General features: G+C 33.6%; 1 protein-coding gene across 1 annotated transcript; it reads right to left on the bottom strand.

Annotated features, from left to right (window-relative positions):
- Positions 1-1,971: 1,971 nt before the first annotated feature.
- Positions 1,972-25,811, bottom strand: LOC129232125 (glutaminyl-peptide cyclotransferase-like; the record flags this gene model as incomplete). Its single annotated transcript, XM_054866364.1, is given in 5 exon segments — positions 1,972-3,117; positions 7,423-7,545; positions 12,897-12,996; positions 19,083-19,274; positions 25,549-25,811. Coding segments are annotated over 5 exon segments (843 nt in total). The 3' UTR covers positions 1,972-2,944.
- Positions 25,812-26,797: the final 986 nt, after the last annotated feature.

The raw sequence follows: 26,797 nt of genomic DNA, 5'->3' as shown, positions 1-26,797 counted from the left end.
TTTTTTATATATATATACTTCATTTTAGATATTATTAGCATGGAACTTCAGGGTTCATACTCTATTTGGATGAAAAAATTCCATGACTTTTCCAAGACTTTTTCATGACTTCAATGAAAATTTTTATGACCTTGTTACACGAACAGGATGAGCGCTATTTAATCTCAAACTTGGCAATATTTGGAAATGAGCATTAGCAAAACATCTATATGAATGCCACAGCCTCATTGAAGCACTTACTCGTAATTTAAAAAATATAAGTGCACACTTAAAAAACTAAACTATTCTTATTTATCTTCATCATATAAATTTAAGTAAATCAAAAATGCAGTGAAGCGAATATGATGATGCTAAAATGTCTGATATTTTTTTTAAACAGACAGAATGATATTGAATGGGACAAGGTTGACTGAGTCATCACTAAGTTTCAATAAATTTCCTTCAAAAGTTACCTTTTGGTATCAACAGTGCCTTAAATCATCCACGTAACTTGACAGTATTTTGGTTCTTTGAAGTAAAGCCACATAGTTTAGTTCTTTATGTTTCTAAACCAGATCTTTTTAAAAAAAACCATTCAGTAATGAATCAATCTTCTGATTCAAAAGTATATTTGTTTTGTTTTCAAATTTGCATACTTTCAAATCTATATAAATTAATAGGTTCAGAAATTCAGGAACACGTTTAATTCCCGACATTGAACATAGCAGTGGGTTGCATGGATTAGTTTTGCGTGCCGTATATTGAGCACTACTGGTTTTGAGCATTAGAATGCCTCTTTTTCTGTATTCTATCGCCTGACGTAAGATCTTTATTTTCTAAAACATTTAACAAATTAAGATAAACTCTAATAAATATAATAATAAAGTCCTTACGAGTGATGGAATCGAACTTGCATACAATTGAACTGCTTTTTTTTGAGTGGGCGTGGCAAAATAAGAACATGAAATTTTGCTACTACAGAATATGAAACATAAGAAGTGTTGAAAATAACAGAAAATTCAAAATAAGTGATGTCCAGGCAGGAAAATCACATCGCAAAAAATGGCAAGGGGCTGCGACAGAAGTAGATGCAATGAGATTTCAAAATTCAGATTTGATTTTTGGATCGTTCAATTTTCAGGGCCCAATACAAGCTGATTTTGCTACCGTTTTTCGGTACCTTCACAAAAATCTTGTTTTGAAATCGGTACTTTCACAAAAATCAAATTATAAAATCAGTGGCTTCACAAAAATTCGCATTTTAAAATATAAAATTTGTTTCTCTGTTTAAAACAAAATTTACTCATAAAATAAAATTCTAAGCAGGTTTATATGAACAATCGCTTAAATAGAAAACTTTTTGTAGTATTTTAACTAATTTTTATGCAATATTATTGCAATCTTTCAACATCTGCTTTGGGAAACCGTTTTTCTCATAATTTCCTATTTTGTACACAGTGCATAGCCCATTAAGCTGAAATTACGCTGATATTTTTCGTACTTCTTAGGTTTTTAGCTCCTCCCCCCCCCCTTCCCTAAAAAACGAAATCTGTTTAAAATAATACTAGATGACATTTACTTTTCAAACTAAAATTTCACTTGTTCTACTTCTCTTTTACAAAAATTAGGATGCCTCTAAAATTTCCAAAAAAAAAAAAAAACAATGCTGATAAAAAAAAAATTCCCAAAAATAGAATGATGCAATACTTTCACAACTATAGGTAGCGAGAAAAAAATCCTGGATTGACCCCTGATTTTCCACTTTTAATAGCTTTTTTGTGCTATACTGTTAAATCACTCAAAATTTCTAATGCTCCTTTAGCTACTGTTCCTTTCTCTTTGTCCAGGAAATTTTTCCATGACTTGAAATAAATTTCCATGACTTTCAATGAAAATTTCAATTTTCCATGACTTTTCCAGGTCTGAAATTTTGTTATTTTTTTTCCATGACTTTCCAGGATTTCCATGACCCGTACGAACCCTGAACTTAAATACAATTTAATTTCTTTTAGCAATAGTTATTGTAAAATACAAAATAATAAATTTTGAAAGCTTTAGAATAATTTTCATTCAATTATACTTCATTTTAAAAAAATTATATATCATAAAAGTACTAAAGTTTTTTTTAAAAAAATGCATAGAATTTTCAAAAGTTTTTAAAAAATGCGATTTTTAACAATAAAAAGTTGGCACCACTAGTGTTTTCTTGAGAAAAAATAAATAAATATTTGGTCAAGAATTGACCATTTTGCCTTTTGATTAGCACATCAAGTATTTCACAGCAATGTGGAAACTTGAGATGGCGCCTATTTTCAGAGCAGATATTTCATACCTAATAATAACTGATAGCTTTGGGTATTGATTGTTCTAGATGGTTATACAAGCAACTTTAAAATGTTGAATAAATCAAAATCGACGAAAAATTCTTTTTCTACATTTCAGCATGAAGAATTTAAGACTTTATGGACATTGAAGAATTCAATACCTAATTTTGCCAGCTCAATATGTATTACATATTTCAGCAATCGTGAAAAGTTTAAAACTATAATCCATTCAACTACATCTACCATGAATGCAATCTTAGACCACCTTTTTCAAGATATCAATGCTATTCCTGTAAATACCTTTTTATCACATACACTCACAGAGCTACTTGAAATCGATAAGAGTCATACATGTAGACTTTGATACGTTCAAAATTGTTCGAGTATTATAAAAATTATTTAAACATAACAATTGTAAAAAAAACTAAATTACATTCTATACAATTATAACCTATGAATTTAAATTTTGGAAGACTTTCATACATAAAAGTAGTACACTTTTTTAAAAATTTAATCAACAAAAAAATATAGTTTTCTCGGTAAAATATTAAATGTTCCAATCAAGTTTGTACCCCAGACACACCAAGAGTATTAAAAAATTTTAACAAGATCTGCTTTGATTGAAAGACAATAAAAATGTTTTATTTCATGATGTCGAGGTTAGGGTTGTCCAGGTGCAGATACTGAGCGACGAAAACACGCAAAATTTTGTTCAGATTGTCGATGGTGGGTTGGTGCAGGCTCTGCCAATTGTCACTTTCTCTGTGCCACACGTGCGGGAAAGGGGTCGGAATCAGATGAAGGATTGGAACACCTGCAAATAAGTTTGTCTTTGAAATAAGGTACGACACAAACAATAGCCTATGCAATCTACGACCAACAGTTGTTTTCACGGCTGGTGTTGCTAAAATAGGCAAGTTTTTTGCCTTTATTTCATTCTTCCAATTTTACAAAACTCATTGTGTAATTGTGAATGAAAGTAGGTTTTTTGTGTACGCAGTGAAGCACCCTTTATGCGTTTCTCTTTTCTGCGTCTTTTAAGTTGTTCCCTGCAGAGTCTAATAGATATTAACATTACCTGTTATACAGGGTGTTCCGTTTTAACCTGCAAAAACCTGTATTTTTGCAACCGTTAGTCCCAGATGTATACTTCCAGTTGCAAAAATGTTCAAAATCAGATGCAGAGTTAAGATATTGAAAGTTTAAAGCAAAAATAAATACGAGTCAAAAAATACAAAATTTAACTTTTTATACGGCCACCAGGTCCCCTAAGTTATATTTAGGGAAATAATCTCCATTAAAAAATAATTCCAACACAAAAAGTTTGAAATCAGAATGACCAATATTCATAGAGATATGATATGCAGCGTTTTGTGACTTACACCGCTTTTCACTAACCATCAAGAACACCTTTAGGGGAAAAATATAGTGGTTGACAAATGTGCATAGAGTGTCATTTTTCAAATTATTCAAGGTTTTGTAATGTGCTTTTGTGTATCACAGCCAGGGTTGGCAAGTTTCTGCCAAGGCGGTTAAAACCACTGGTAGAAACCGGTTAAAACCGGCATGGCAAAAAGCAGTTTCTGCCACATTTGCGGCAGAAACTGGCAAAAACTCACAAAATGACAAAAAATAATTATTGACACACAGTTGAAAATACATGAAAAAAATAATTGTTAACTAAAGCACAATCAATTCTTGCATTGCAACAAATCTTACATTGTTTGGACCCTGCGGTTGCCTCTTAGAAAAGGTGGTTTCAAAAATCCAAACAGTTTTTTCAATATAATGTGCACAAATGAGGAACTTAAGAATATTCTTGCAACATAAGAGCTAGCAGGCTATGCATCAAAGAACAAGCAATATTCGTGAAACTTTCATCTGTTGTATATTTTTTCAAACTGATCCACCATCTAGTAACAGGGAAAGTGGTAAAAATTTGACTGGAAAAATAAGTTTCGAGAAATGGGGCCAATTTGTTTTGCAAAGCTGTGACATTAGGTACATACAAAATCTAGGTTAATATTGGCAAGTAAAATTCTGACACTTTCTTCTTGAAGCACATGATAATTTCAATCACAAGCAATTTAGATGAAGCATATAAAGCGAGCAAATTACAATCAGTAATGCCTGTTTAGTTCTGTATGTCACTCCTCTTGCCTAAGAACCCATATGATTTTTGTCCTTTGTTAGACTAATGCAAATATTATGAGCATCTGCAATTGAAAAGTTCCTTTTCTAAACTAAATCAAGGGAATTAGCATAGGATTTTATTTTTTACAATGATAAAATGAAGTTTGATATATCAGTTTATTTAAACGAATATCATTTAGTAATTACTTTAAAAGTTAAGTAACGTTAAAGTGATTAAAGACACTTTTAAGTTTTTGCCAGTTTCTGCCGGTTTTTACCGGTTATAACCAGTTTCTGCCACTGACACGGCAAAAACTAGTTTCTGCCGGCAGAAAGCCAACCCTGATCACGGCATAACATTTGCATTTATTTTTGAGCAATCAAAAATATAAACCCTTGTTTTCCTTTCTTTGATTACCTGTCATTCTTCAAAAAGAGCAATAAGTTCCAATCTCATCTTCTGTATGGCCCCTTAAAACTGGAATATCTCCTTGAGTTTTGGTCGTGCAAGTGTCAAGTTTTTTGTGTTAATAATAATTTTCAATGGAGATTATTTCTCTGAATATTAGTTAGGGGACCTAGGGCCTGTATAAAAAGTTAAATTTCGTATTTTTTGACTCATTTTTATTTTTGCTTCAAACTTTCAACATCTTAACTCTGCATCTGATTTTGAACATTTTTGCAATTGGAAGTATACATCTAGGACTAACGGTTGCGAAAATAAAGGTCTTGCAGTTTAAAACGGAACACCCTGTATATTTTTTCATTTATACCATTTCTTCATACAGTCCTTTCAAAAACGATGCTTCAATGTTACCATGAAAGTTTGAAATTGGAGTATGTCAATTTTTACTCGAAATATCCAGTCCTTTGAAAATGTCTTTAGTATGTGAATCTTAATACTCACTGGCTAATGTTGACATGTACCAGATTTCAGTCTTTCACGGAAACATTCGTTACAAATGCTGCACAATCCTAGCATGATAATATTAAAAGAAAAAATTTTTATTAACCTATAGTGAACAATTCAAATTGAATGTACTTTATTTAAATTAAGTTACTCACCTTATTAGTAACTTACTTTTGATTTCTTACACAACTGAATCCAGACCTCATGGTTTGTGTTAACATCTGCAATGATTTGTTAACCAGTTTCGCCTATAGGTAGCATGACTGAGATTCTAGATTTTTCGTTTGTTCAAGAAGCTATTGACACCGTACACATGCATTGAATATAGCTTACTCAAGTCAGTTGATCACACAAATGCAAAGCATGCAGACTACTGTTATAAGAACCAAGGGCACCCTGATGGGAGGTAACCGTGGTCATCCAAAAATTCCCTTATTTGGCAAATTTTGTCCGATGATTTGGCAGAAAATTATAATCATTCGGTAAAATTGGGAGTTCTATTTGGCAAAATTACCATCATTCAGTGAAATTTGGAGTTTAATTCAAAAAATTGAAATTTTCCGCCCTCCCAAAAAAATATGTTTGGGGCGCCCCTGATAAGAGCATGTTATACAGCAGACACTATGCATTTTAACCATCTCCCATATGAATGACCAAATCTTACGCATTTCTCCCTCACACTTTAAAACAACTGTATCACGTAATTTCGATGGTTTGAAAAGCCATGCCAGTTTATGTTTGTTTTGAAGACTTGACATCATGTCAAAAGAAAGCCTCTCTGTGACATAGTGAGCTCTTCCCTAACCTAATGGCGGCTCACTTTTTTTCAGATAATAATTTATAACGTTTTATTTTTTGTGCATACGTGCTTGAAATAAAAAATGGATTGTACCGTATTTCCTGCATATAATCTGCGGTTTATCCATTAGAAAAGTAAAATTGATGAGGTGTGGCGAAAGTACCCCCCCTTGCAGCCCTAACCTGCAAGGAAAGCGTACTGCAGCGCTAGAAAGCGTACTGGATATAAACCCAAGATTAATAATCTTCGTGATACATTTTCTAGCTTTTCCCTATCTGATTAATTAAATTTTATTTTTGAAAGTCAGGGGGATGGAGGGGGGGGGGGAGTGCACTACCCTGCCAGCATAAACATGAGATTAATATCTTTCGTGATTTATTTAGTAGTTAAAAGTATTTTGTAACTTGTCCTATGTTTAAAATGAATTTAATTTTATTTATACACAAATAATTACTTTAAGGAAGATCAAATATTAAAAAGAATATTTTTTTATTTTTTAAAACTGTGGGGGGCTGGGAGTGCACACATGATCTGGCCCCCTCACTTTTTCATGGCATGAGCCTCCACTGTGGTGGCAAATTCAGGGAAAAGTAACCTTTCAATTAACTTTAGAGGTTCAAGGACTGATTTTATAGAATTAATACAAAATAATGTCACACAAGATCTTCCTTTTTTTTCTGCATTTTTGGAAAGAGGTTGCAAGTATGACATCCGCTTTTCAGAATTGCTAGTGTTGGTATTAGATCATGTTCTGTTAAAGTTTGCAAAGAATATTCTAAGCATTTTATTTTCCTTGTAAATTAAGTTCAGTAACAGGTTAAAATTATAAGCTTAAAATGATTGAAAGGTTTTTGAAATTAAATATAGAATACTTAAATGGAATAGAATACTACAATGAATTATTGACAGGAAGTTTGTCGTGATTTATGTAATGCTTGATTTTAAAAATTATTTTAACTTAACATTTGCAAGATTAGTTCAAAGATCTAAAAGCTATTAAAACAAATTAAGTTGAAGGTGGTTGTTTTTGAAGAATCTCTTGTGCTTGCTAACTTGATCTACATTTGGAAATGACTTCAAGCTCACTTGACTAAATATTTTTGAATGTATTAATTCTCATCATAAAAAAAATTGAAAAAGCAAATTCAGAACATTCAGCCAATTAGAATAATTGAAATATAGTTTTGAAGAGCAGCAAACAAAAAATAAATAAATAACACAATACAATTAGGGATGTCCCCCCCCCCCCCCCGAAAAAAAAAAAAAGACTTGGTTACCTCTTTTCATAAATGGAACGTGATCATCTTCTACAAATGCTAATGTGGACCTTCTGTCAAAGTAATATGTCATACTTTCCGGTGGGGCAGCTTCCACAAGTTTCAAGCTGTTCAGACGTTGTTCTGGAAACAAATTTTGTAATCATTAAAATATTGTTCATTTAAGGCTATCAACATTTAATGTATCTACAGAAATTTCTATGTTTTAAAGAAATGGGATATAGCATTTTATATTTTAGTATAAGCTAAGTTGGTCCTACATGAAATACACCGCCAGCTCCGTCAATTCCAGCCAAGGACTGCAGTTTCGTGCTTATTAGCACTCATCAGTCCGGCATAGGAACAGGGTGGCGAAAGATCAGGGAACTTTATCACTCAGGGAAAAATCAGGGAATTTTGAAAAAATAACAAAAATTCAGGGAAAATAAGATTAAATAAAGAAAAAAAAATTTATTTTTTTCCCCTTCAAAATGAAGTACTTAGATTCCCTACGAATTTTCCGCCAATTATTTGTTTTAAAAAAGTAAAATTAATGAGGTTCGATTATACTGTGCCGCATATTTGTGCATCTTTTTTCCTCAAGGTCAAGATACGTGGTTCAGAGTAGCAAAGCAAGAGACATTAAGTTAAAAACCATTTATTGGTTTATGTTACATTCAAAAATAAAAAATGCTCACTGAGCTGATAAATAAAGCTAAATTATACATTTGACCCGGCCTTGCGTCAATTAGACTAACAAACCATTAAATCAATTGAGCACCTTTCCAACTCTAGAGTTCATGCTTATATCCGTAGAAAAACAACTACGCCACCTAGGAAATTTACATATTGAAGTAAGAAAAACAACGTTAAAAATAGCACAAATTTGCCAATTACAGCAGACACGTGTTTCGGCGTTACAGGGAACGCCTTTTTCAATGCAAAAAGCAATGAGCTTATGGATGAAAAGACATCCGAGAAAAGCCAAGAGCAGATAAGCATGCAGCTTTAAAAGATAAAAATAGCGGGTTAGCCAAACACCAATGAGAAAATTATAAACCGATCAGGAACCAATAGGAATGCAAGCAAAGGCCAGGAGCTTTCTCTTAGGTACAGAAACCCAGAAAGAAAGAATTCAATTGGACCAAAGATTAAGCCGAAGCTAAAAGAAAAAGAAAATGTCGATAACCGTGAACCACCGATAACCGTGAACCACCGCAAGAAAGGAAAAGCTGAATGGAAGAAACCACCAACCTTCGCTACCAGTTTGTTTCGCATTCTTGGCTTCCTTAAGAGGTTTTCCATGTCCAGCTCAGTCACTTTCCTATGCCGGGCTGATGAGTGCTGTAATGAGGGCAATAAACTACGTTTGGGGAATATTTATAGGCCATCCAACTTAAGCCAGGGTCAAGACGAACAGATGTTTAGTATTATTAGTGACATTTCTAGCAAGGGGTCAGTCATCATAATGGGAGATTTTAATTTTCCAGGAATTGATTGGAATAATTTTTACCATAGTAACAGCAGAGAAGAGGAATTTTTGAAAGTAACTGGTGACTGGTTCTTAGATCAAATTGTAACTCAGGGTACTCGACAGGACGCGATTTTGGATCTAGTTTTCTGCGACATGGAAGGCTCTGTTCAGGGGTTATGTGTAGGGGAACACATTGGAGATAGTGACCACAACAGTATTAGGTTTGGGATTAAATTTGATACGCACAAAGTAGAGAATTTTAGGTTTGTGCCCAATTTCAGAAATACTGACTTTGTGGGCACTTAGGCAGAGTTTGAAAGCAGTTTTTTCTTCTGGATTGGACAATAGCGATGTGAATCTTCAGTGAGCAGAGTTTAAGGAAAATCTAGCGAATACGGTTGGGGATCATGTTCCTTTTAGGAGAAAGGGTGTCAACACTAAAATTTGGCCAATGTGGTTCTCCAGGGAAACTAAAGACGCTCTAAATTACAAGCAAGCTGCTTTTCATAGGTTTAGAGAAACAGGTCACAGTGCAGATAGGCTCCAATATTGTAAGGCAAGGCGTAAATTTAAGTATTTGGTACGGATTCAGAAAAGAGAGTTGGAGCAAAGGCTGGCACATAACATAAACAGGAATCCCAAGAGGTTTTTTGCATACGCTAATTCGGGGAAAGTTCGAAATAGTCATATTGGGCCACTGGTTGATGAGCACGGAATTTTAATTCGGGACGATAGTGATATTGCTAATGTTCTTAATAACTTTTTTTCGAGTGTTTTTAACGATAACTGTATCTCAACAGTTGACACCAACAAGACACAAGCTATAGTACAGCTTGAGGACTTAGTATTTTCCAGGGATGACGTTTTACTTCATTTGAAAAAAATTAAAGAGACTAAGGCTCCGGGGCCAGATAATATTTATCCGAAAATGTTAGTTGAATGTGCAGAGGAATTAGCAGATGTAATCGCAAACATTTTCAATGCTTCTTATAATTCGGGGACAGTGCCAGAGGACTGGAAGCTGGCTAACATTACACCGCTCTTCAAGAAAGGGTCTAAAGGGAGTGCGGGAAATTATAGACCTGTGAGTCTAACTTCGGTGGTTTGCAAAATTTTTGAAACATTGATGAAAATTAAGATAGTAAATTTTCTAGAGACTAATAATCTATTGACTAGTTTTCAGTACGGTTTTAGGAAAGGTAAATCTTGTGCAACTAATTTATTACATTTCTATGACAAAGTTACCATGGCTTTGGACAATAAGAAGCCTGTAGATGTTGTTTACATTGATTTTCAAAAAGCTTTCGATAAGGTACCGCATGTTGCTCTACTTAGCAAATTAGCTGATATAGGAATAGGAGGGAAAACTTTCATTGGGGTAAAAAATTGGCTGACCGGAAGGAAACAAAGAGTAGTTGTAAGGGGAAATTATTCTAATTGGAGTGAGGTCTTAAGCGGGGTTCCTCAAGGATCAGTGTTAGGGCCTGTTTTGTTCATTGTCTTTATGAACGATATTCACAAAAATATTTCTGGGAACATGAATTGTTTTGCTGATGATGTCAAAGTTATGGGGACTGTAGAAAATGAAGAACAAGCAAATCAGCTGCAAGAGGATCTAGATCATATTACGGAGTGGGCTGATAAATGGGGTATGGCTGTTAATGTTGGGAAATGTCAAGTGCTACATTTAGGGCATGGAAATAAGTGTACAAGTTATTATTTGCAAGGTTCAGTCATTAGTCAGGCAGACAAAGTTACTGATCTGGGGGTCCTAATAAGTCAGGATTTAAAGTTTAGCCAACAGTGCAGCATTGCTAGCAACAAAGCCAATAAGATGCTTGGGTTTATCAATAGATCTATTTCAAATAAATCTAAAGAAGTTCTTCTGCCCTTATATAGAAGTTTGGTAAGACCCCCATTTGGAGTATGCTGTTCAGTTTTGGTCTCCTTATCTTAAGAAAGACATTAATGTATTGGAAAGGGTTCAAAGGCGGGCTACAAGGCTAATAAGTGGACTTTCCCACTTAGATTATGATTCCAGGCTTAGAAGGCTTAAAACGTACAGTCTTGAGCAAAGAAGAGACCGAGGGGACATGATTCAGCTGTTTAAATTTATTAAAACGAAAGATGTTACAGGGCTGAAGTTTAGCACTGAAAACAGGACAAGGGGTCATTGTTTTAAGCTATTTAAATCTCAGGCTAACATGGATATTAGGAAAAATTATTATTTTAGCAGGGTAGTGGAACCTTGGAACAGCTTACCGGAAGAGGTGGTAACGAGCAAAGGAGTAGACAGTTTTAAGAGGGCCATTGATCTTCACTGGGGATTGTAAATTGACTAGGACCAGTCTAGCTGGGCCCAGAGCCTGTTGCTGGTCGTCACTTTTGTATTTGTAAAAAGACACCACGAAATAAAAAACAAAATATTCGAAAAAAGGAAAAAATAGAGATAAATAGAAGAAAATGGGGGAGGGGATGTCAACAAGACAAAAAAGGTAAAAATAAACAAAGGAAGATAGAAAAAAATGAATGGGAAAAAGGGGGGATGGAGAAAGGACAGTATTAAAGATATGGGAGCCAAATGTTGGAAAAATATGGAACTGCTTTAAGATCATTAACTAAGTTAGAAATGTTCCTCAAAATATGAAAAGATTCCCTAAAGTCAAGATCTGATGAATTGGGGGCATTTTTGGATAATCTGATAAGAGTTAAAATCAAAAGAGTGATTCGAATCCCAACAATGTTGAGCAATACTAGACTTATTTAATTGTTGTTTTTTCACATAATTTTGATGCTCTTTCAAGCGAATTTTTAAAGCACGCCGAGTCTGTCCAATATAGGCAAGTTTACAACTACAATTAATTCTATAAATTCCACAACAATTAAGAGGGTGAATAGGATCTTTAAGAGAAGAGAATAAAAGTTTATTCTAGCACCAAACTCGTACAGTACAGCTAACACACAATAGATGACAAAAATGCAAAAAAAAATATATATACAGTCGAGTCCCGACTTATGCGAGAGATGCGTTTCAAGACACCTCGCGTAAGTCGGAATTTCGCGTTGTGGAACAAGGTATGCTTAGTAATATTTTATAAGCATACCCAATTGTTTCAGACGTTTGTAAACACCCCTCATATTGTTTCAAACCATTTATTAACTATACACTGCAGTATCTTTTACAAAGAACCGACTTTTTCTGTATTTTAGAAAAAGTGTTATTATTTGACATAAAATTCTGTAATTTAGCACAAAATCAATGATTAATGGGGGAGAGAAACTTAAAATAAAGCAGTATGGTACTTACAGTATGTACACTACAGCATTATTATAGCACTTAACAGTATAGATATAGTAAATATATTTATAATTTAAAAAATGAAGAAGGTTTATGCAGCGTGATCAGAACGTTATCAGAATGTACTTTATTAACGTTTATATGTAAAATGAAAAAAAAAAGAGTTAAGAATCAGAGCGGTTATTTGTATAAACTAAAGCAAAGCGTTGTTTAGACTAATACAGTGGGTGAATGTCCGCTTTCAGTGATGCTAAAGGGATGAAAGTCCATTCACAAACCAATATTTAGTGTCAACGAAGCTCATTCTAACTCTACGCTGCTCTTTTCTGAAAAATTTCATGTTGCAGGCGAGTAATTTGTGTCCGCACTAAAAAATTCATTACTCATGAAAAACTCGCGTTATAGCCATTTTGCATAAGTCGGATCGCGTTGTAGCGGGATCCGACTGTATATGTTAATTAATAAATGTGTTATTTGGCCTAGCACCAAATAAGCAAACTCGAACAATACAGCTAACACACAATACATGACAAAAATGCAAAAAAAAAAAATTGAAAAATGTGCAATTAATGCCCTTTATCTGCCCAATGCAGATTTTTACTATCCAGTTTCAAACAGATAATACACATTTAAAACAATAAATTAATAAAAAAATATACTAAAAAGTGAGTACAGCAAAAAAAAATTAATAAACGTAATTCAAGTGATGATGATGAAACTCACCCACATCTACCAAATGAGAATAGAGCCCGAATGTGTCAGGGAAATAGCTATAAAACTTTGGATTGGCAGTTCCGATCAAGTCCAGCAGCATCATCACATCCTACATCAAAACAAAGAAAGAAGTCACTCTCAAGACTGTTTTCTGTGCTGGGAAATGTAGTTATTTTTCAAAAAATTATATAACACTATATCATATCCTACGATTTTATCTGTTTTATATCATTTGGAATTCACAGTTACGTTTATTTGACATAAATTATAGTATAACCTCGATTTAACGGTTGCCAAGGGACTGGGAAAAGTTATTGTTAAATCAAGGAGATTAGACACTTAATGCAGTCAAATCCGTACCAGTGAAATTGATCATTAAATTGAGGAAATCGTTAACTCTAAGTTGTACTGTACTTACAAAATCACCTCTATAAAGAAAGTTTAAATTTCACCCAATCTTCAGTTGCATATTAATGGTTCTTTCATAATGAAAATAAAAACTTTACTCTTTTTGTATTATCAAGGACTTAAGTCTTTATTTGTTTGAATGATTAAATGGTTGAAGGCATAAAAATGATTACTGAAAAATGTTTGGATCCACTATTGAAGAACCTTTAAAATTAGTAGATGTTATTCTTTTAACAGACCTTTTAACTACATGCAAAATACCAAAACAGCACAATTATGACATCTAGAGACAGCAGTTTCATCTTTGTTGTGAACTCATCAGTTTGAAATAGTCACTAACCAAGTTAGATTTGGGGAGGAACAAGTTGGAGCCCTTGTCCCAAGCGGCAACTTTTAAGGGTGGAAAATTCACCTTATTTCTGTGTCTTTTTTGCTGAATATCAATACAAAAACATGGAGAAAGATAAGTAAGGGTGACGTTTTAAAATTTTTGCCGCAGCTGTGAAAAATCTGAAGTTTCAGCACTGGACTATCCCAGATTAATGAGTCTATAACAAGGACTCACTGAAACCTCTGGATATAACAGCAGGGCTGTCAATAATTTGCATGGCCTTAGCAATGACTTACAGGCCATAACTTGCTGCTTAAAACTTTTGAACTGTTTAAACTTAATAACAAGAAAAATGACAACTTTTTTTTTCATTTTGTATGAACTGAAAAATAATATGCCACTTCACTAAAGATAATTTTTTAGAAATGCTACAGGAGGTCTTACACACTTCCTTTTCCATTGATAATGATTGAGATTTGGTAGCAATCTTTTGATGGGGTAAAAATTTTAACTTACTGCATGAAATGCAATGATCATTTTTTCCTTTCTTTTTTTTGAATATTAAAAGTTATAGATATATTTCTGATGAAGAAAAAAATAATATGAGAATGCATATATTCTTAAATTTTTAACGTTTCATTTTCTAAGTAATATAGCTATTAACCACCTTGCGGTTCGACAGCCCCGAAATGGCATGTTAAATGGATGAGATATCTCGTCAAGAACTGCAAAGTGGTTAAAAAACTGCATTAATGTGTGAAAAAATCAATTTTTTCAGGAAAAAAAATGAAAAGGAACTTTTTTCCATCGCCTCAGAAAAAGCCAGCAAACGAGATCAATAGAGTGACTAACGCTTCGAGGCACGAGCTTCTGAAGCTCCAAAAGAAGGCAGAACTGCTCTTATGGCTAAAAGATCTTCCAAAAATATAGCTTTTGAGGTTTAGAAAGAAAAAATGTACAAGGTAGGGATGGTTGTTTAAAAAAATATAAGTATAGCATACCATTAAACCACTCAGACTGCCCAAAATGTGACTGCAAACTTAAAACGAGTTTTTTCGAAACTACTTTTTTCAATACGGTTGACGAGAAATCTCAAGTTCTAATACACCGGTTTATTTGAAATTTGGTACAGACTTTCTGAGGGTCATTCCATGTCAACTCAACACACCCATTTTACCTCACCCCCTCAGATTTTGATAAAATTTGGCACACATATAGTGGGCACTAAGAATAACAAAAATACAAAATTTCAAATTTTTATCTTGAATAGTTTTTTGTGTACGGCTTTGTAAAGTTTTCAAAAAATCGTGAAAAAACTACAAACAAGCAATTTTCAAATTACTCTAAAAGCTGTCAAAATTGAGTTAGAGAGGTGGGACCGGTGTTATTTTGTAGCTTTTTTAATGCTCTTTTAAGAGATATGCAACATGTCCTATGTAGTAGTAAAAAAAGTTTTTTTTGGTGCAAATCAAATTTTTGATTTTGATTTTTTTCAAAAAGTACCACTTTTAAAAATTTCAAAAAAATTCTATAAATAGACAGTACTTTCATAAACTGCCATGCAAAGTTTTATGATGGGATGGTAATGGGATCTATGCCAAAAAAAAATATTACTGACCCCTATTTTTCTTAAATACCAGATTTTGACCAAATAATAATTATTTTATTACAGTAAAATATATTGTAGTAAATGCTTTCATGACAGATATGAATGTATTGTACTTTAAATTCTTCTTATAAAAATATTAGTAAAAATTAAGGCAAATAAAATACCAAAATTTAAAATTATATCAATTTATGCTGTATGAAATACAAATACAATAAATATTTACAATAAAATTTTCATAAAAACAGTTTTGACCAAATAATAATAATTTTAATGTAGTGATATAAGATTTTATGAAAAATCACTAGAGTAGGGGAAACTGGGAGGTTTGACCCACTTTTTACTAAGGTATATTTTTTTTTAAAAAGTTTGAATAAAAAAAATTCTTGGTTGACTTTTTTCGAAAGGAAATACATGCAAGCAACTTTTTTACATTGCTGTTATTTATTTAAGTTAAAAATTATTTTCTTTGTTAAAGATTTTTCAAGAGTGTTCAAACTGGGTCAAACCTCCCCACTTGAGGGACGTTTGACACACCATAAGAGAGGTTTGACATAAAACTATATATACCCTATATATACTCACAGTTCCCCATGTTGCAATCTATTGTTGATGGGTTACAAAGCATCTTTGCAATACAATCCTTGTAGGTTTTCAAGTTACCATCTGTAAGTGAATTTAGCTTAGCATTTTCCATCATCAACTTAATGTTTTGATGAGTTGTGCACACACATACAGAGTGTGTGCCGCTCTGCCCAGCTAATATACAGTGTTTTGGTTTTAATTCCGCGAATTTAGAAAAACCAATTTTTATATTTGGGTGCTTATCTTTGAAATGATAAGCTTCTTTTAGATTACACAAAATAAGTCTTTTTGACATTTTTTCTTGCCTCCATCTGGCAGAGTAACTTACACAATCTTTCATTCCTGGCATCGCCCGGCTAATTTCATCGTTTTCGTAAAAAGAATGCACAGTTTCGACTGTTTCTGTTGATAAACACTTCCCTGGCTTTGGATTAGGACCTTCCATAAACCCTTTTTCTTTCAAAATTTGTTTTGACTGTCGAACTAAGTAGTTTGGAGCATTAAACTCACGCATTATCTTCCTAACACTCCATTTCTCGGGTAAACATGCGAGAATCATAATTTTTTTTTGATCTATTTGTACAATTCAAAAAGTTGGTTTTCAGATTTTGAAGAACCGATTGGTCAATTTCAATATCATTATCTGATGAAGAATTTTCAGCAGCAACAAAGAGTTTACATTTCATAGATGAGGAGATTTTTTTTACTTTAGTCGAAGCATACTGCTTAGAAGTTATTTTCTTCTTATCAATCGCGGACACACCTAATTCTTGAAGTGAAGTATTTAGTGTCTGAACAATCACTGAACTTGTTGCAAAGTCTGGATCTTCGTCTGGAACATTCACCTCCAACTCAGGAGAATCTTCATTTTCAGAATTTTTTTCACTAATGGGCACTGTACTTTTTAACTTAGTTAGGTCTTTTCTACACTGATCACAAATCATGGAGCCATCAAGTATTTGTGGAAATGAAACTGTCATCCAAGATGTGACATTTCTCAGTTTTTTTTCTATCTCGAACACGATTTGTTTTCTTCAATGGATTACAACACTGAACTCTTACCACAGTACTGCATTTTTCACTAGTTTCCATATTTTCTAAAAAATTCTTAAAACTTGCCTTTTAACTACAAGTTTTAATCATAGATTAAATTCGCTAACACATGAGAAATACTGAAGTTCAAAGTAATAATTCTTTTATGTGAGGTATCACAACTATTTTACATTATGGAATGGATAACTTAAAACAGTAATAAAATTTAAAACACTACTTGTTAGCAAGGTCTCTAGTCACTGAATGAATGCTTGTGGAGAGTCTGGCTTGAGCAAGTTAGAAGAAATACCAGACTGCCACATGGGGGGCCACGTGGCAGACTGGTGTTTGTTTTAACTTGCACAGAAAGGTACCAACTTGCTAGATCTGCAGATACTGGATCAAGTGAATGGAAGGGAAAAGTTTTTTTTTAAATAATACTTGCTTATCAAACTATTTAGCCACAACAATATTTATTGTAAATTTATCAACTTTTCATACAGCATAAATTGATATAATTTTATTTAAATTTTGGTGTTTTATTTGCCTTAATTTTTACAAATATTTTTATAAGAAGAATTTAAAGTACAATGCATTCATATTTGTCATGAAAGCATTTACTACAAAATATTTTGCTACAATAAAATAATTAATATGTCAAAATCTGATATTTATGAAAAATAGGAGTCAGTAGTAATTTTTTTTGACATAGTTCCCATTACCATCCCATCATAAAACTTTGCATGGCAGTTTATGAAAGTACTGTCTATTTATAGAATTTTTTTGAAAATTTTAAAAGTGGTACTTTTTGAAGAAAATCAAAATCAAAAATTTGATTTGCACCAAAAAAAACTTTTTTTACTACTACATAGGACATGTTGCATATCTCTTAAAAGAGCATTAAAAAAGCTACAAAATAACACGAGTCCCACCTCTCTAACTCAATTTCGACAGCTTTTAGAGCAATTTGAAAATTGCTTGTTTGTAGTTTTTTCACGATTTTTTGAAAACTTTACAAGGCCGTACACAAAAAACTATTCAAGATAAAAATTTGAAATTTTGTATTTTTGTTATTCCTAGTGCCCACTATATGTGTGCCAAATTTTATCAAAATCTGAGGGGGGTGAGGTAAAATTTTAATTAAAAGTGTGTTGATTTGACACGGAATGACCCCTGAATACTATCAATTTTGTCTCCCAGAAGGGTTTTCTGTATTTTGTTTTTTTACTATTTTTAAAGAATTACTAAAGTTGAAAAAATGAGGCAAAAATGGCCCTTTTTTTTGCAAAAAGAAGCCATTTTATGGTAATATTTTTTCCCCCAAATCGGCTACATCTAGACAATTCTACATCCCTGTTTAATAAGAATCAACCTTAATTTCATGTTTCAGATCACCAGGAGGGTTGGAATCTTGTCAACCAGTAGACACCTTTTTTTTTTTTTCTGAGATCCTACTTTGCTGGCCTCTACTGATTTCAATTTTGAATTTTTTCCCCCACTATTACGCATTTTTATACTTCTAAAGTATCAATAAAAAAACTGATAAAAAATTATACAAAAAATGGTTAAAATTTTTTACTACACCCGCAAAATTGCTTCAAAATCGAGTCTCTAGACTAGAATACCCCTTTAACCCCTTAACAATCGGATAATTTTCAAGAAAACGGTCATAAAAGTGTCTTTTTTATTTAAGAAAATGATATAAAAATAAGTGTATGAACAACATGTGTATTCATTTTTTCATTTTCAATATCTTTTAGATTGAAATTTTAAAAAAATTTAAAATTTTATGAAAAGTCAACAAGCAAGCCCAAGCAAGCAGCGAAAATTTAATAAATATGTCTTTTACACATTAAAAAAGAATCTTATTAATATTTTGTGTAATATAAGTAAATTTTTCTTGTGTGGTAAATTTCAAAGCTTGAGATACAGAGGCCAACGTCACAATCTGGTAAGTTAGAACCAAATTTCCTTTCTTTATCTCTGCAATTACATTCAAAATCTGCAATTACTTTTAAAATGGACTGGTGCTGCCATCTAGTGTATAAAGAGAGAAATAAAATGTATTCCGGGCAAAATAAATGAATCGATTTTAATAGTTTCGTCGCTTTAATATTGCACACCCCAGCACGGCGCTATCATGGGAGCGAGAAATGGAGGTCGAAACCCCAGCATGGCATAGACACGAGAGTGAGCGTGAAGGGGTTAATAGAATTAATTCTGCACCACTCACCATTCTGTCCAAGTACGATGCATACTCCCTGGAAGTACAGTGGCGTCCGTCGCTCAGGCCACTGGGAAAGGGTTTCATCCTGTCCCACTTGGCGGCAAGGTGCCTGGAACCGTAGAGGGAGTCGTTGGGACCCCACCTCTTGAAAGCCTCCTCTCCGTCGAAGAAGATAAACTGCAAGCTCAGTTCATTGTTCTGAAATGGAAGAACGCATTCAGCACCAAGGAAACAGCCCTCCGTTCAAACTGACTAACTTAATTTTTAAAAAATTGTAAAAAATTGATTTGAATTTTAACATCGTGAATTCAAATTACGTTTTTCGCAATCACGAGTGTGTGTATGTAGGCGTGTGTGTTTGCAGGGGCGTAGCTAAGGGGGGGGTTTTGGGGACAACCCCCCCCCCCCCCCCCGAAAAGTTAGTCTCAAAAAAAAAGAGAGAAAAAGAAGAGAGAAGAAAAAGAAAAAAAAAGAAGAAAAGGGAAAAATTCCAAGCGATTATACATATATATATATATATATATATAAGAAGTAACCCCCCCCCCCCGAAAGTCGGGACTAGCTACGCCACTGTGTGTTTGTGTGTGGGGGGGTATGTGTGTTTGTGTGTAGGGGGTATGTGTATGTAGGCACGTGTGTTTGTGTCTGTGTGCTGACATGAGTGTGTGGGTAGTTGTGTGTATGAATGTGGGGGCGGGGGTATGAGTATGTGTGTGTAGGCATATGTGTTTGTGTCTGTGTGCAGGCATGAATGTGTGGGTAGTTGTGTGTATGTTTTTGTATGTGTCTGTATGTATGCGTGTATGTTTCTGTGTGTGTGTTTGTGTATGTGTGTGTGTGTAGTTGTCTATGTATGCGTGTGTGTGTAAAACATGGATGCAACCTGGAGACGGTTTTCGCTATAGGAGCAGCATCGTGAGGAGCCGGTCGACGGTGATGCTGCAGAGGGTGCTGGCGGGAAAATAAAATGATAGGATGCCAAAAACAGTCAAATGAAAGCAATAAGCAATCGTGATTGTTCAAAAAATAGAAGAAATGAGCTTATAACTTTTTTTGATACAGTGGACGCTGGTTAACTGAATCAACCACAGTAATGAATCAAATCGTCAAAAACAGAACGAAATAAAGCTTTATTGAATCAGTCACTTAATGGAATCAAAACTGCTGAGAACAAACGTGATTCATATATAAGCACAACCACCGTATAAAATATAAACACATGAAAAGCAATCAGATGTATTTTGATTCCATAAGCTCATACATTAATTACTTGAAAAGAAAAAGCTATTTTGTGCTTTTAATGGAGCTTTTTATTTTACATTTTGCACTAAAGATCAACTTCTCTCGTTTTGTCATTTTCTTTAAATATTTTTTATAGTTATATATTATTTTTATAAATCAAAACACATCCTCCCCAAAAATCAATGTCGTCTTTTTTAAGGAGTTAAAACGTCAACAGGAACAACTCAAAAGAGTTTATTTTTGTGAAGTCTAACAAGAAAGAGATTTTTCTTATTTTAATTTATAGAAATTTATCAAGACTTTTTTAAATAATGAAGTTCCATTAATTTCAGTTAAATCAAATTTAGTTAATCCTCATGTTTAATCCACTGGAGTTAGGGTTACCATTTCAACTATCAAAATATCACCAAACAGGCAATGGCTTCATTCAAGGGTAGAAGCAATTTTCGCCCGTCATACCTTGACGGGCGATTTTCTAGTTTTCTTAAGAAAAATACACCCAAAAATATTAGTTAAAACATAAATAACTGAAAAAAAAGAAGAATTTCAAAAAATTGGAGGAAATAAAACTAAAATGCCAAACTCAAATACAGTAGAGCGCCGATTATCCGAACTCCAATTAACCGAACTTCCAATTATCCGCACCGTGTTTTTCGCCTTTTAAAATTTTTTAACCGAACTTCCAATTATCCGAACCGTGTATTTCGCCTTTCAAAATTTTTTTCCGAACTTTATGCGAACGGCATATTTTTCATCCAAAACCTCCTAATTTTTTTTTTCTGTCCCTTCCAACCAAGCTTTCGTACTCTTTTTTTTCACCCTGTTATCTATCTTTTTTCTTTTCTTTCTTGGCATACAAATTTTAATCCGGAAACTGCAAGGTATTTTTGGGGAGTTTTGTTAGTGGGAAGAGAGAACACAAAAGGTTTGAAGAAAGGGGTTGAGAAACCAAGGTCAAAGCACAAAATTCCTGTTTGCATTCTTCTCCCCCCACCCTCGCTGTGGACACGTGGGGAAAAACTGGTTTGTGTGACGTATCTACGTTGACAAAGTGAGTTGCTCAGAATCATGTGCTCTGCTTTTTTTAGAGTTTGTTATCGTCGATATCAGTTGCTAGCCGCTGTTAATTCTTGTTGTTAATAGAGTTGTTAGTGGTTGTTACTAAAGGTTTCTTGATAGCGGTTGTTGATTGCACCAGCGATCTAGCTCATTTCTTTTTCTGCAACGAAGGTGAAAAGATGTCTGGAAAGCGAAAAAGAGTTGTTCTTTCGCTAGGAGACAAAGGAAAGATATTGAAGAGGCTGAAAAATAATGAAGCCGCTTCAAAATTAGCAGCGGAGTTTGGTGTAGGAAAGTCTACAATATCAGATATAAAAAAGAATGAAGAATCAATTATGAAGTATTTAACGGGACTTGAAAGTGAGCAAGGAAGCTTAGATAGAAAATCGATGAAAAAATCCTTTGATGATAAAGTAGATAAAGCTTTGCACATTTGGTTTTTGCAGAAACGCTCATCTGGTCATCCCATTTCTGGACCCTTATTATGTGAGAAGGCACTATTTTTCAACGAAAAGTTGAATGGAGAAAATACTAATACATTTCAAGCAAGCTCTGGGTGGCTTAGAAATTTTAAGCTACGGCATGGTATACGCGAAATCGGATTGCATGGTGAAAAATTATCTGCAGCTACAGAGTCTGCTACGAAATTCGTAAAAGAATTTATTGAATTTGTAAAATCAGAAAAATACGAAGAAGAATTTATTTACAATGCAGATGAGACCGGCCTGTTTTGGAGATCTTTACCCCGAAAAACATTAGCATCTGGGTTCGAAAAAAGTGCTTCTGGAACTAAATTAAACAAAGAAAGAATCACAGTTCTTAATTGCGCAAATGCAACCGGTAACCATCGAATACCATTGTTCATGATAGGACATTCAAAGAAGCCTCGATGTTTTAATAATTGGAAAAATCTGCCAGTAATTTACACTTCTCAAAGGAAGGCTTGGATGACATCAGAAGGTTTCATTGATTGGTATGATCACACATTCATTCCTAAAGTTAAGACACATCAAGAAGATATGAAGAAAGAGGGCAGAGTACTCCTACTTCTTGATAATGCACCTTCACATCCGTGTGCAGATACCCTTGAACGGGAAAATGGGAAGTTCCGAGTAAAGTTTTTGCCACCTAATGTTACATCACTGATACAACCCATGGATCAGAGTGTAATAGAGACATTTAAGCGCTTTTATAGAAAGCAAATGTTGAGAAAGATGCTTCTATCAGAAGACACTGAAGAGCCTGATTCCCAGAATGCCAAAAACATTAATTTAAAAGATTGTTGCATTATGGCTGCCGATTCCTGGAAGCTTGTAAAATCATCAACGTTAAAAAATGCCTGGAATAAAATTTTAAACAGGGAAAAAATTGATACTGGAGCAGAAGCATCTGATAAGGAAAATGAGGAGTGTAAAACTATAAACGAGATGGGAAGAATCCTAAATTATGAGGAAAAAGAAATTAATGAGTGGCTAAATTGTGACATGCAAGACCCTGGATATCAGATTTTAAATGACAATGAGATTGTGTCTGAGATTGAAGGCGAAAATGAAGAAAATAAAAATGAAATTGAAAATGAATGCTCTGAAAATGACCCAGGTCCATCACATAGCGAAGCCTTTGAATGCTTTGAAAAAGCTATGAAATGGCTCGAAAGGCAGAAAGACGCTGATCCTATTCAAGCAATGCATTTAAGAAGCATTAGAGATATGGCAGCATTGAAAAGAATGTCTTCTTTGAAGCAAGAAAAAATCAAAAGCTTTTTTACTTAAATTATAATCTTTTTAAAAAAAAGACAAAAAAAGTTTAAAAAATGAAAAAAAGACAAAAAAAAGTTTAAAAAATGAAAAAAAGACAAAAAAAAAAACATTTTTAAACACGCCAGCACTAACAGTGTTGCCAGTCCTAAGCCTGGATAAAGTGTGAAGGTTTTTGTATAGATAGGGATATCCTTTAAATTGTCTGTCCAATTATCCGAACTTTTGCTTATCCGAACTAGGGTCGGTCCCGACGTGTTCGGATAATCGGCGCTCTACTGTAAAAGAATTCTTTATATTATGACATAATGTTTCTATTTCTTTTTGTTAAACCCGTCAGGTTTAGTACTCTGACAAGTAAAATGGTATAAGGGTTTTACGAGTAGATAGGAAGTAAAGTACACTAACACAAGCAATCTATTTGCCAGGATTTTTGGAAGGGTTCAAAAAAAAATGAATTTTGAAAATGGTGACAAAATGTGGAAGAAAAAAAATAGTATAAAAACTTTTATTTAGTTTAAACTAAAACTCAGCATCCCTTTTAATTCAATAGTTATTTCAGCAAAATTAACATTGAATATTTGGAAGAAAAGCATGAAAAATCAAAAAATATTTTTAAAAAAACTCCAGATTTTTTTTCAGACTTTCATAAAATACCAGGACTTTTTTCTTAGTCCTTCAAAGCTTTTAACTTCACCATCGCTTGATTTGCGGGTTCTATTGTCCCTCTGTTACGATGCTGATAACAAAGATGATATAATGATTTTTTAGTTGAAATGAATTAGTTAAAGTTTTTAAAGGGCTGGTTGAAGAAACAACGGAATTCCCAAGATTTTTTCAGGATTTTCAGCAGATTTGAGGGTCTACAAACCCTCATTGCATGAAACAAAAACAGACAAATTTGCTTTATTATACAGTTGAATGTCTGCAAATTGTTTAAATTACTGCTTGAGATGATTAATGGATGTGGAAAATACACAAAAATGTGCCTAATATGCATAAACCTCAAACATTGCAAAAAGCAACAAAAGGGAATGAAATTGTATTTTGCACAATAAGAAAATATAAAAACATTTTTCTACTCAATTATAGATAAACAATTGTTGCCAACTTCTCTTAAAATCCAGGAGTCAATCAAAAAATGTAAGGTGCCAATTATGATTTTTAACTTCAATATTATTCACTAATTTCTAGACATCATTTTTCAAAACGCTATTAAATTTCAAAGTAATTTTTTTCAGACAACTAAAAAATTGAAAGTAACTGTTCAGGCAACAATTAAATAATAACATTGAATAATAAGTACAATTATTGAAGGACATGATGAAAAATTATAACATTTTATTGAAAACTAATACAGTAGACCCTCGTTTTACGTGAGGGTTACGTTCCACGAAAATGCCGCGTAAATCAAAACCGCATAAACTGAGACCTAATATTAGTGTTAAAATAGGAATTAGGTTCGGTAGATAAAAAAAAAATACTTCATTTTAATGATGACTAATTACATAATAAGTTTAATGTGTACTTATATCGATTTCTATGCACAACATGCATAAAGAAAACAAATTAATTCCGTGTCCTGTTTATAAAAAAGGAGCTGGCTATGATAGCCTTCGGCAGTCATTAAGAATTTTTCTCTTAGTTCTTTGCAGAGTATTAACGCATCCATGATCACTTGGCATCCATGATCACTTGCGTCATTTCCATGATAGAATCTTCCTTCACTAACATATCAGAAAGATCAATTCTATTGTCTAGGAATGGCTCAAATTTTTCAATGTGAATGTTTTTGGTTGTGTGTCACCGATGTCAGTATCCTCGTTGGTTTTCTCATCCTTCGTCACTTTTAAAAGCTCTTCTTCCAGTAAATTCTGAACTGTGTGAGTTTAATAACTTTACTTCAGGAAAGAGCTCTGGAACCAATCACATTAAATGTCTCAAATGTCCCAGGCTTGATTATTAGCAGGACAAAATGCAGTTTATTAAGTGTAATCTACAATCTTTAGGAGTTTGGATTTTGAAAGAGGGGAAAATGTTATCTGTTTGCAGAGCCGTATCCGCGTAAAACCAAAACTCATCCGCGTAAAATAAAATAAAGGTGTCAAATCTTAAACCGTGTAAAATAAACCTGCATAAAACTAGGGTCTACAGTATTGAAAATAACAGGAGCATGAAAATATGCTTCACATCTATTCTAAGTTGAGGCTACTGCCACATACAAAATATTTCATTTACAAGATTTTACGTGCCAAGACTGAAAATCACGACGCCATTGCAACTTGGCACTCAAAATTCGTTGATCACTGTTGATAAATAAGAGATACAGGTCTTCCATACAGGCAGGTTAGACCCTTCACAGGAAAACTTGGAATGATCTAGGATGAAAAGGAAGAAATGGAATAGTCATTTACTTTGTTCTTTTGCTCTTTAAGAGCAGTGTCCAGCACTCTGGCCATGTTGATCATCATGGCGCAAGGGACGGCGGAATCGATGGCACCCAGGAAAGTGAACTCCCGATTGTGCAAGGAGTCATAGTGGCAGGCGACAGTCAGGAATCGGCAAGCGTGGGGATTGAGCGTGGCAACGATGTTGCTGAAAGGCTTCTTCCCGTAGGGGGTGCGGTCCGTGAAAGAATCCTCTTCGACAGTCCAATCCAGAGCTTTCATTGAAGTCGAAATGTACTGAAAAATGTTCTTTCATTATCAACGGCTTGATTTTCTTGAATGGAGAGCATTAATACTTATGTATCATCCAAAGGTGGATTTAAAGGGGTGACAGGGGGTGCACTGTACCCCCAACTACTTTTAGTTGAATTTTGAGAAAAAAAATTAAATGAAATATATTTTATCAAGTTTAAAAAAAAAAAAATCCATTTTTTCCCAGCTACAAAGCAACTTAATTTACTTGAAGGCAAACATGCCCCTCTAACCAACAATGGACGTCACAACACATCCCCAGTGCAAGAGAAGTATTAACTGTGCTGAGTATTAAGAACAAGAGTATTTCATACATAAACACATTTCTTAAGTCTTATCCTTTCTTTTTCTACATAAAACATATATGAATACTACCCAGGATTATCCTACATATGCAGTACTAATTCCATTTTACGGTCCATTATTTTTTTGAAAAAAAAGTGATTTACAGACATTTTAGAAATTGCATTAATACCAAGAAAACTTATTTCGGACATCATCATAGCATCTGCAAAGGTCAATCTACATTATTATTAACTTCGTGGCCCGAAATTTCGAATAAAAAAAAATTTTTTTGGACTATTTTGGTAGGGAAAAAAAGGGTACGTTCACCTCTTTTTTTTTCCCCCCTTAAAACATTCATTTTTTATTGGAAGAAATCATAAAGAGAATTTTTAGCTATCATAATTTTAAGCTGAAATCTCTTTGACCCAAAAGACATCCCGGAATAACTTGGAGGCTAGCTGAGAGTGAAAAGTTATGAAAGATAGGTTTACGAAAAACAATTTTCTGATTTAAGAAGCAAAATGTTATGAAGGGGACATTTCACAGAACTTTGAGGAAAAGCCAATGGTCCTGATTTGTGTCTGGATCGACATTTGGTCTAGTTTTATTTATTTTGTTTCAGAGTCATTTTTAAGGCTTATTAATTGTACTTTTGCTTTATGTTCTTGATCAGGGGCAC

This window comes from Uloborus diversus, unplaced genomic scaffold (assembly GCF_026930045.1).
Source record: "Uloborus diversus isolate 005 unplaced genomic scaffold, Udiv.v.3.1 scaffold_11, whole genome shotgun sequence".
NCBI lineage: Eukaryota > Metazoa > Arthropoda > Arachnida > Araneae > Uloboridae > Uloborus > Uloborus diversus.
The sequence above is the reverse complement of the archived record's forward strand: the minus strand, read 5'-3'. Positions and strand labels throughout refer to the sequence as shown.